The sequence below is a fragment of the Haliotis rubra genome, unplaced genomic scaffold (genome assembly GCF_003918875.1).
Source record: "Haliotis rubra isolate DU_JTF1 unplaced genomic scaffold, ASM391887v1 Scf77, whole genome shotgun sequence".
Lineage (NCBI taxonomy): Eukaryota > Metazoa > Mollusca > Gastropoda > Lepetellida > Haliotidae > Haliotis > Haliotis rubra.
Window position 1 is genome coordinate 550,920 of NW_025767490.1, and position 12,611 is coordinate 563,530.

Genomic DNA, 12,611 nt, shown 5'->3' on the forward strand with positions numbered 1-12,611 from the left:
GCCTCACTGAATATACGTTGCCATAGTTTCTCTATCATAAATTCATTAGCTGTGTATCAGCACACTAAACACTGCCATTATGAGTATGCCTGTGTTAATAAAATATACAAAATCTTAAAAGAAATTTAAATTAAATTAAATTTCAGTTAAATATAAAACTTAATAGATACAGTTTTAAACAACCATGACAATATCATTTAACAGAGAAGAATCCCTGTATATATAATTAGCATCATTAGAATATTTAGTTTACGACAATACTTGCTATACCCAGGTGTACTGAATAACAGACTTAAAAGTATTAACTTATTAAGTGTTGGAGTGTTTCACAGGTTTGTCTAAAGATCATTCTTACAATATAAAGCTGTTTGCAAGAAGTATAACAACCTGAAAGATCCTGAAAATATTTCCTGCAAATGTATAACTTTTTTTCATTTATAGCTGGAGATTTCATTTGGAAAGATGAATATTTTATATGTATTTTGAACCCTTACACAGAATTTCAGAAAAAACATTTTCTAACCTCTGAAAAAATATATGTCCCATTATATCTCAGAATGTTAACTGGTACCATGATGCTGGGTTCCAGTTATTTTATATACTGGAATAGTGAGACTGGAAATCCTACCAAGTAGATATTAACATGGATTAATTTCAGAAGTCTATTTTACTTTTGGCAATTTATGAAGTGTATATGGGGCAAAAAGACAATCTAAAAACATTTCCTTGCACATATACATTTTTGGTCAATAAAAATATTAAAATTTTATTATTTGAGCAGGGAAAATTAATTTTTATTTTTTTCTATTATTATTTTTGAAAAAAATATATTTTCATTGTTCGGCTGATCCACCGTGAAAACAAAAAAAAATATTGGTCTGGCCTTATTACTACTTCCATAGCTGCAATGCTGTTCTTATTAACTGTAGTTTCATCAGTAGTTGTCATGGCAACAGTATGGCGCCACATATAACACAACAGTGGTTTTGTTCATGAGCCACCCACTAACAAATACATAAATAGATAACAAATACATGTAGTGATGTGGCCAATACTTGCATAATACTGATATTCTACATGATACTTAAACCATTTTGATAGTACTGGTACGTATTTTACACATCATTTTTTCAAAATCAAAATCGGTGGTTTGCATAAAATAATATAAGATGCTTTAAAATAATAAATACAACAAAGAAAGCATATCTCTTTGCTTAACAGTGTGGAAGGGAACAGATAATATTCTCTAAAGAATCTTTCTTCCTCTTTATAAAATAAAGGCTCTGTGTGGGATTCCTAACACCCCCGAAAATACAACTTGTGAGAACATCTGATTGGTGGACATAGCTGGGAAACACTAAGGCACTAATGATCCCATGGCATCAAGAACCACTTTTACCCAGAAATCTGACTGTACTCAATTGCAAGATCATATATGAACACAGTCTTCCTTACACAGGTATCACATCACATATATATCACACAGAGGCGATGCACCAAATTACCAGATCACAGTCACTTCTGCAGTCTTAGACTGCCGTTGCCTACATAAATCAAATCCATTTTGTTTCAGAGTCATGATCCTGATGATGTCAATCAATTCTTCTTTTTCCAAACCCGAGCTCTTGCACAATCACTTTTGTCAGAAGAAGTACATGTATCTATGTTGGCTCTCTTACTTTTATGAGAGTGGTCTCCCTTGGTTGAAGGTAAATGCCTTTTACATCCTCTTGAGTATTCTTTACTTTTAATGCAATCTGCTGTTTCTTGATCAAGTTTTTCTCTAATTACCTCATCAACTTTGCCTTCTTGTTTTGGAAGTACACAGTTGCCTTTTCCTGATTTCAGAGTATTGTGAGATTTATCTCCCTTTGACACAAGTCGACCACGCTTGTTTTTAGTATTCTTCAGACTTGACTGACAACACTCAATATTTTCAGAACTGGACTTGAACTTCAGCACACCAAAGGAGCTGGTTTTCTTGAACATGTGATTGGAACAGAGACCTCCAGTCTTCGGCAATGGTTGTGTCCGGCTGCAGCTTGTGTAAGATTCAATGGCTCTGTTATTGTCATCACACCTCAGGGTGTCCATCTTTATTGTCTTCAGTCTATCCACACTGCTCTTGGTGAATGCCTTCCCATGTTTGACCTCTGAAAAATACAAAATACAAACTTGATAAATGATTTGGTAACATTGAACCAAAGTTACAATTTGGAAAACCATTAGAGAAAAAGTCCTCTGAGAAAAAATACAAACTTGATAAATGATTTGGTAAAATTAAACCAAAGTTACAATTTGGAAAACCATTAGAATGACATCCGTCTGAATGTGAGTGAGTGAGTGAGTGATATAGTGAGTGAGTGAGTGACATTACATCAGTCTGAATATCAGTGACAAGCCCTCTGAGATACCATATACAAAATACAGACACAATATGCCGACTCCAAGCTAACAAGTTATTGCCTCGTCCCCTTACTGCTGAGTGTCAGCAGGGCATGAGCGAGGGAGTATGATTTTATGCCCCTTTAGGCAATATTCCAGCAATATCATTATTGGGACAATAGCCAAAGGTTTCACACAATGCTCCCAAATGAGAATCAAACCCAGATCTTAGGTGTGACAAGTGAATTTATCCACTGGGCTCCCCCACATCAGCAGTGGAATAAGAGTGCATGTGTCAGAAATGGGGTGGGAGGGATGAATTGGATCTGAAGGACTCAATTGGTGGGTGTGCTTTCATTCAATCATGAATCTGAGGGTTTGATTGCATAATTAGACATGGCATTGAACATATTCATGCAAACAGAGGGGAAATTCTGTTACGTTTACCTTTTGTCTTAAGATAGACATCAAATATTGCCACCAAGACTTCCATCAACTTCAGAAAAGCATTGCTAGGCAACCTGCTGGGCATCACTCGGAGTCTTTTGATTAGTTGAGAGCTGAAGTATGAGTCAGCGTCATAGTGCTCGAGGAGCTTGACGCGGTGGATGTCGCGGGCAGAGCGGAGGTGGAACCGTGTCGGTCCCGGGACGTGGAGATGCTGGAGCTTCACAGCTCGCTGGATGAGAGGTTCCATCTGGCCGCTGTTGTCAATCTTTGAGAAGAACTTCCGTATGCGTTTGTGCATCTTGGAGCAGGTGAAATGTTCTGTAATCAATGAAAAGATCAATGATAACATTTCTGTTCATCGTAATGCTTTTCTTGATTCTTTAGTTAAAAAATAATGTTAGAGCAAGAGCATTACCAGTCTAGATTATCATCCAAACTAAATACCATTGGCACAAAAGGTAAACAAAGGTGAAAATTATTTGAATGGATACTGAAAATCAATGGTGACACAAAGTGTTCATTAAAGGGTAACCATGTCTTGCCCTCCTGGAGTGAGTGAGTTGGGTTTTACACCGCTTTTAGCAATGATCCAGCAATATCACGGCGGGGGACACCAGAAATGGGCTTCACACATTGTACCTATGTGGAGAATCATACCAGCATCTTCTGAATGATGATCGAACGCTTTAACCACTTTTGTCATGCCCTCCTGGAAGCATTCAGTACTTATACATAAAGTCAAACACTGTTGAACAAAACGCCAACATGATGACTAGAATATGAATAGGCAGAGACCAAGTTTTGACTTCAAGACAACATCGAAGTTTGACACAGCAGTGTTATACTCTATATGTTGTGGGCGATTTTGACAATTGTGATATGATGAAATATGGTACATATGCTACAGAACAGACTGCATGAACTAAATGTGAGTGAGGGAGTTAGCGAGCGAGTGAGGATAGAAAATACAACTTGATAAATGTTTTGGCAAAACTAAACTCCAAACTCCCAATTTGTTTCAACATTAGTTCAAGTTGTAATAGGGGTGAAACGGTACGCTCTTACCACGGTACGGTACGTATTGCGGTACAAGACCTTTGGTTCGGTATATGAGAACTTACTTTCCGAGAAAATAGCGGCCCTCTGGCAAAGAAATGCATAGATTTTGACAAAATGATTCAATTTCTAGACATTTTAGAAACGTTTTTAAAAGATTGAACAAATGACGGTACGAAAATACCGAATTTTGGGATTGCATTACGGTATACCAAACCGAAGGCAACATACCGCGGTTCTACTAATATCGCGGTATACTGTTTCACCCCTCAATTGTAACATTATTCAAAACTCTGAAGAGCAAAAATAGCAAAATATAGCCTGGCAAATTTATTGGTTCATGCAGAAATAGTTGATGGCCAGAGAGGTTTGGCAGAAAACACACATGGTTTAGTTAAAATCAGGTCAAAAAATTGTTTCCATGGAAACACAAGAAATTAAACAATGACAACTATGAAAAGGCTATAGGTGAATTTGTGGTCATTGGAAATATACAGCGGGGGAGACAAGAAATGGCATAATGGACAATATTGACCAACAAATCCAGAATTAACAGTTTTTATCACATTTTATCAAATAGAATAAATTATGTTCTTGTTGGCAATCTTACCTTACCAGGGAATATCTACACATAACATGTGAAAATCCATTGCTTTCATTCAGGAAGTGCAGAACATACCCTTGTTTCAGTCGACCGTTGATACGTTAGCCCCTTAGTAGACTTGCACAAGTCTCTAAGGTAGTAATTTATAGTTTAAACATTTTCTAAAACATTTATAAATAACAGACTGCGGTTCTTAGATGTATTGTGCCCATATCTGGGCTTCCCTCTTTAAAGGATAAAATTTCTGTACAACTTAGCATTCAGTATGTACAGTCTTGGCCACTCTCATATATACTGATTCAGCAAGCCTGTAAAAGCAACTGCCACAGTGCGCGAGTTGCACTCAGGCAAGGGTGTCAGCTGTCACAAGCAATACTGTGATCAACACAAATTGCACCAATCATGTCCTGCTAGCCTCAGTGACCACCTGTGTTAATTGAGCACTTAGTGTCATCAACATCCAACAGAGGACAGTCAGTATCTGCTCATTCAGCTGTGATTAGCCTGCAGGGAAATAGTTTGTCATCAGATGTGTTCATATCTTCACAGATCACTGACAATCAGGTCTTTGTTCTTCTCCAGTATGTTAAAAATCACACACTATTTCTTGTCTCACAATCTTTATCATTCATAAATATCGCACAGTAATTTCACCTGTACTTTTTGTGTCATTGATACATAGAGATGACATAGTGCACTTTTACTATTAACATGAATCTAGCACTTGAAATAATAACTCTGAAGTTCAATCAGTTTTATCTATTTTGGCATAAAGTTAATTCTGGTATATTTGATGTGAAGTATGTTTACTTTGTTTTCTGCACAAGAATCTGTATTTACATATTTTAGAAAATGCTCATAGGTTTTTTTTGAAGTGCCAAGGACTCAAAATAAAAAATTTTCATCAATATCTATTTGAACATTTACACAGATCTTATGTTAATCATTAAGAACATACATTATGTCATAGCCGTTGGGGGTGGGGGTTGGGGTAGCCTAATGGTTAAAGCATCCGCTCGTCACGTCGAAGACCCCGGGTTCGATTCTCCATATGGGTACAATCTATGAAGCTCATTTGCTGAGATATGCTGGACTGAATACTTTGTTCTCTCCAAAGAAGAATTCTGAAGCTTAGATGCTAATTAACGGGTGAAAAACTTCACCATGAAGAAACTCTGAAAGCGTTCTCAGGTCTAAAAGGAGAGAGTATAGTATCTGGGTGAAAGATCTAACTATCATGTGATGTACTGGCAAAAGCAAAGTATTCTGGAGTGCAGCCCACGCACCCTCTTCAAAATCCTGGTTCATTATGTTAAGAGCTGTTCGAAATCATCTCACAACCTTCATCCAGAACTATAGGTCTATCTTATTCACTAGGATGGGCCACTTGAAGAGTTCTAACAACCCTACTTTAAATATCAGTTTCAATGGATCTTTGTACAGCTTGCTACTTCAAGCACTCCCTGGACAAGAATCACATCCTGTCCATTCGGGGACTGTTAAATAAGTAAATGATTAATAAATTCATTATTTTGCGAACATGGTAAACATTTCATAACACGATTTCAGACTTGAGAATTTAATTTCTTACAGAAATTCTTGAAATAAAGAATAAGAAAATGCTAAGCAATGACACATGTAACATATTTTCAAGTATAGTGAGTGAGTTTAGTTTTACACCGCACACAGCAATATTCCAGTTATATGGCGGCGGTCTCTAAATAATCGAGTCTGGACCAGACAATCCAGTGATCAACAGCATGAACATCAATCTGCGCAGTTAGGAACTGATGACATGTGTCACTCAAGTCAGCGAGTCTGACCACCCGATGCCGTTAGTCGACTCTTACGACAAGCATGGGTTACTGAAGATCAATATTCTAACCTGGACCTTCTCAGGTATTTTCAAGTATAAACAGTATGAAAGTCTGTGTAGATCTGAACTTGTTAACTCAATATATTTTATTACCCAATATGTCAGTACTCAGAAATAATATTGCAATACGTTTTAAAAACACATTGTGGTATGCTGATCTACCTGATCACTGGATTGTCTGGTCCAGACTTGATTATTTACAGACCAACACCATATAGCTGGAATATAGCTGACAAACAAACAAACAAACAAACAAACAAACAACCAATGGTAATTCTGTGCTTGCCTATCAGTAACACACTTACTGATTAATTATCTGAGGAAGGGACAAAAAGCAGTTCTGAAAAAAATTACAAACAATAAAAATTTTGCTGACAACAAAAGTGACATGTCTTAATATTTTTCCAATTTCTCAATGTCTGTAAAAGGCTTGAAATGTATGTTAACTAAACACTGTGACATACAACGCATATGCTGTGCATGACACACAACAGGATTTGTCCACAGTTCGGATCTGAGTGCCCCTTGCAGACAAAATGGGGAAAATATTTTATTGTTTGAAATTGGGATTAAAAAAAAATCTAATTTTCTTCATTCAAAGCAAGGGGTATTGTATTTGATGAAATAGCATAAAACCATGTTCCTATTTACTGGTAAAATGTACACTGTCTCTACAAAGCCTAATATTTTAGGTCATGTATATTAACATTTATATTTTTGGAATTCATAATGACATCTGTTGCAGATTTGGTGCCTGGGAAAGTGTCTCAGTGACATCCCTGATCAATGGAGAATATCATATTGCACACGCCCTGTGTGAAGCAGGTTATTATCTTCAGTAAACATACCAACATAACAAAAAAATGAAATTCTTACATAAATATATTTGACAGTAGCAGACCACACATAACAAATGTTCATTCAATACAGCTGTACAAGAGTACAACACATAACAGCTATACAAGAAAACAGCTGTTCAACAGAACAACACAGACAAGCTGTACAACAACACAACAAAACAGCTGTTCAACGATACAACATAGACAAGCTGTACAAAACAACAAAACAGCTGTTCAACAGTACAACACAGACAAGCTGTACAACAACACAACAAAACAGCTGTTCAACAGTACAACACAGACAAGCTGTACAACAACACAACAAAACAGCTGTTCAACAGTACAACACAGACAAGCTGTACAACAACACAACAAAACAGCTGTTCAACAGTACAACACAGACAAGCTGTACAACACAACAAAACAGCTGTTCAACGGTACAACACAGACAAGCTGTACAACAACACAACAAAACAGCTGTTCAATGGTACAACACAGACAAGCTGTACAACAGCACAACAAGACAGCTGTTCAACAGTAGAACACAATGAAGCCTTATAACAGTACAACACACCATACTGAAGCTGTACAACACACCAAACAAGTGAAAAACCTGTCTTACAGTGGTACATCTGACAGAGCAGCCATCAAAATAGATAAAAAACCTGACACGCACTTCTCATTCTGTGACGGCATGTCATGAAGTGCCATCTGAGAGCACACTGATAGGCACTACTACTGAATGACCTCCAAGCTTCCCCACGTTCACAAATGACCCAACAGGAATAAGTAAGGCAACCCTTTAAATTAGTCATGGAACATTGAGGCATGCGGTGTTGGTTATAAGTATGTCTTACTCTGTGTGTGTGTGTGTGTGTGTGTGTGTGTGTGTGAGAGAGAGAGAGAGAGAGAGAGAGAGAGAGAGAGAGAGAGAGAGAGAGAGAGAGAGAGAGAGAGAGAGAGAGAGAGAGAGAGAGAGAGAGAGAGAGGGAGGGAGGAGAGGGAGGGAGGAGGGAGGGAGGGAGGGAGTCCTCATTGTTCATATTCACCTAACAAATTCACAATCAGTAGCTTTGGTAATATCAGCCATCAAATGAAGGCTTTAAAAGATTACCCAAATGACCTGACTCTAGGAATTAGAATGAGTCAGTCTGGTTCAATATTGCTTTGAACAGTATTCCAGTGAAGATGCAGGTTAGAATTGGTCTTCAGCAACACATGCTTGTCATAAGAGGTGACCAACGGGATTGGTTGGTCCGAGGCTGGCTGACTTGGTAGACACATGACTCATTGTATCCCAATTGCATATGTAGATGCTTGTGATGTTGATCACTATAGATTGTCTGGTCCAGACTTGATTATTCACAGACTGCCGTCATATAGCTGGAATATTGCTGAGTGATTTGATAAACAACAAACAAATATGGAGACAGGAAGGTACTGAGCTGAAGAAAGATGGAAAGACGAAGGTGGTGGTGGTGGAATTGGGTTTAATGTCGTGCTTGGGAATATTTCGCTCTTATGACGATGTGCATGCGTGTGTATGTGTATGTGCGGCTGCTTGTAATAGCCCAGACTTAAGCTGGTTTTATAGTGCTAGCCCACTGAGATACCATGATCCCGCAGTGAAGCATGAATACCCCACTCAGACACATTATGCTGACTCCGAGCCGACCAGTCCTTGTTGTACCCATTAATGCCGAACGCCAGGCAGGGACCAACAAGTACCATATTTTAACGTCTTTTGGTATGACGCGGTCGGCGATCGAACCCGCGACCTTCCGCTCTCGGGCGGACGCTCTAACCACTACACCACGGAGGCGGTCGAAACACGAAGGCATTGAGTTGATGAAAGATTCTTCAGTAAGTATTTCAATCAATACAGGTCGTTTCCACACTTTTTAACACATTGTTCCATAGCAATACAAATCAATACGAACAAAGTAACTGTATATTGACTTAACGCTGTGACATTCCTGTTGCATTGTCATGCCTCTAGGTATTGTCCCTGGCAACAGACATGATCAGAACCACTCATGTGGTTGACATTTCCTAATATTCTTCCTGAAGTGTCATTTCTTCCATGTGTGTAGTAAAATGTATGACCTGACCTGGGTGATTCAGTCTCCAACACTCAAGGAAACCTCAGGACACGCATATATAAACATAAATACTTTGATGATATAACTTCCATGAAACGTCTTTCTGAACTGGCTTTAAGGAAGATCTCCTCAACTACAAATGCACACAGATCAATATCTCCACATTTCAAGTTCAGCTGTGTGGGGTCTACACAAAGGACTTTTCCAGTACGTCGATGCACAAACTTTAAACTGCAATGCATTTGTTGACTCATCTGTGCGATATCTTTCAGTGTTTGATTCAAAATATCTATTTTGACATAAAATACATAGTTTATGACCAGAAAGGAGACAAAATATAATTAAAATGGGGTACACAAAAATATACATATTTTGTATGCTCTATCATCCGACATTTTTGTAGTTCTTGAAAGGCATTTAGAAGCTGGACGATCATGAATACATGATATGGATAACAGCTAAAATAACTATAGAAAAACCTTCTTATCCATAAAGTGTTTCATGTATTTACAGCTTTGTACACAAAAAGGACTGGTTACTCTAACCATTCTTATGGAACATAACAGCAGCATCCCATCAATGCTTGTGAGTTTTACACCGCTTTTAGCAATATTCCAACAATATCACGGGGAAGGACACCAGAAATGGGCTTGACACATTGTACCCATGTGGGGAATCGAACCTGGGTCTTTGGTGTGATGAGCAGACGCTTTAACCTCTGGGCTACCCCACTGCCCCTAAATGCTTGTGTCCCTGCCTTGTTTTAAACTCAAAAACCTGTGGTGATCGCAGTGCCTAGGAACGTGTGTTAGTCACTTAGGTGAGAGAGTAAGGATTGGCTGATTGCATATCAATGTTTGCATATGGGAGGATTGTTAAATACTAGATTATTTATAGACACTGTCAGTCAGCTAGAATGTTTCAGAGTGATGTTTAATAACAAATACCCACTTTAAACTCAGTGACATTCACAAATCTAAAACCAAAAGGCTCTTTAACCTGTCAAGCTGATGTATGGCACTGAAAGTTGTGTGTGTCTACAGTTATATTTCTTTAAACTGTCAAACTGGTTTTATAGTAATAAGACACCATGCTGTAGTTTAAGGTGACCGGACAAAATCCACCCCAAAATTGCCACCCCGGACAAAATCCACCCTTCTCAAATTGCTATTGTTAAAAGTTTTAGTGTGTCCTGATCAAGTTGTTTTTCTCAAGCATTGCAAGCGTCGGCCGCTGTTTGCGTTGTTGAAATGTGGCAAGATGTTTAGTCATAGATATGTCTGAATGTGTGAAAATATATGCTGTTGTCATATTTATATATGTATTGATGCATGAATGATTCATAAATGTGAAATGTGAAAATGTGCAATTGTCATATTTATATAGGCAAAAATGTGCTTACATATGTATTTTGGTTGTTTTTGTTATCGATTATGAATGACTGATATGAATAAAATTCATTTCTGTGACTAAACATGTCATTAGTTGTTTTTTTCTTAGGGTGGAATTTATTAGGGGTGGATTTTGTCCTAGGTTGCAATTTTGGGGTGGATTTTGTCCTGGATTCTTAGTTTAAATGATGCACCACCATGATACCATGTGTACCAACCAGCCAGTCCTTGTTATATCACCTCAATGCCGAGTGGCAAGAAAATAACAAATTACTTTGTAAATATAAACATTCTTAGAAAATGTTGGTAATTTTTAAGAAACAAAACAAAACCATCTGTTAAAGATATGATAGGACAGGGAAATGTAGTCAGCACTTAAACACTGCAGTCTACAGATATAATGAGTTAACGACCCAAAACTTGCCTCCATCCTGTTCTGACAATTAACAAGTCATTACATGGGCGAACATTCCATTTATGGGTTGCTAATTAATGGGTAATCAGTTGCTCCCCTTGAAATTCAATGCCCAGTTAAATGAACAAGACAAAAGTGACAGAATAATTGCTTGTGTATTCAAGTCAGGAAATGAGCAAGACAGCTGCAATGTAAATGTAAATGATGATGATGATTTATGTGGTAGGTACTGATTGCTGATTATTAAATTCTATACTTAATTAAAATAATTTGATAAATGGAAAAATATACGTAAGTATGATAAATTGAAAATATATATACTTAAATATGATATAATAATATGAATAACATATGACATGGGTGTGAAACAATACTCCTTACACATGTATAGCAGAAAAAAAAAAAATTCTTATGATTTATACAATTATATACAATTAAATATTGTGCAAAACAATTTTAGATATGTGCTGTTTCCTTGTATCGGAGATGACATTTCTTACGGGGGAAAGAAGCTAGTCACGAAACTGGATATGTACCATTGCTCTCATTTCCATTTTTATTCCATGATGATCTGGGCATATATATAGCCAACATTGACTAAAATGAGGACAACAAAATATTGTAATCTACTCAATTTGAGTTGTGAATACAAATAAAACAGATACCTTAAACTGTAGATAGTTCCCCTACTTCCAAGATGTTATGCTACCAGGCACAGGTAAGTTATCGAACAGAAAATAAAATACTGTAGACAGCCCGAGCAAGTCTAGATGAGCGACTCGCGTTCAACAATATTGTCAACAAATAAATGATGTAACGGACAGTAAATGAAACAATGAAGGTTGTTAAAAGATATAACAGATTCAAATCCAAACATTCATCAAAACTAAGAGTTAGCCTACCTTTTGATTCATTAAATGCGAGCTTTTGCTGAACAGACATATTCTCGGTCAACCTTCGTCGCAACAGCTGGTTCGGTCGTCTCGCTTACCGGACCACACCGACGTAAAACCCGGAACAGCTATGACCCAGGCGCTGAACACGATTCGCTAGTGGGGGTCACGTAACGGCCAATCACAGTCGAGGGTTGTCTCTTATCACACTGCCGGTTTGTAATCACTGGGCGTACAGTACTCTCAACTGGTAATTCCGTTGGTATTACCATACCTTTGTGAAATCAGGTTTTTAATGAACCCTATTGATTTTTCCGATTTGTAAGTTGATACTGTTTGGGTATGAATGTACATAAGTGGCAGTTAGAGTGAGTTAACAGCTGAATTTATGTTGTTCTTGTTGTAATAGTATTATACTATACGTCACTATAAATAGTTCGATCGGAATATCTAAATTAAAACGTTATGATGTGTGGTATTTTTAAAATGAACATCGTCTATATAATAGGTTATCTTTATTTAATTGCCACCAGCCGTTAGTCATATAATGTTGAGGATAGGGATGACTCATAATCATCACCAACATCATCACCGTAGTCA

The 12,611-nt window shown here is 37.5% G+C and overlaps 1 protein-coding gene across 1 annotated transcript; it reads right to left on the reverse strand.

Moving 5' to 3' along the window:
- Window positions 1-409: 409 nt before the first annotated feature.
- On the reverse strand, window positions 410-12,124 carry LOC124260606. Its single transcript, XM_046694928.1, has 3 exons — window positions 12,021-12,124; window positions 2,833-3,153; window positions 410-2,153 (listed from the first exon to the last, which is right to left on the reverse strand). Exons 1-3 carry the CDS (start codon window positions 12,058-12,060, stop codon window positions 1,597-1,599), a joined length of 918 nt encoding a protein of 305 aa, XP_046550884.1. The 5' UTR covers window positions 12,061-12,124; the 3' UTR covers window positions 410-1,596.
- Window positions 12,125-12,611: the final 487 nt, after the last annotated feature.

Excerpts from the sequence above, each read along its gene's own strand:
- LOC124260606 (XM_046694928.1), bottom strand. The coding sequence starts at position 12,060 with ATGTCTGTTCAGCAAAAGCTCGCATTTAATGAATCAAAAG. Across the intron at positions 3,154-12,020 it reads CGCATTTAATGAATCAAAAG|AACATTTCACCTGCTCCAAG; the intron begins GTAGGCTAACTC and ends CATTGATTACAG. Across the intron at positions 2,154-2,832 it reads TGTCTATCTTAAGACAAAAG|AGGTCAAACATGGGAAGGCA; the intron begins GTAAACGTAACA and ends TGTATTTTTCAG.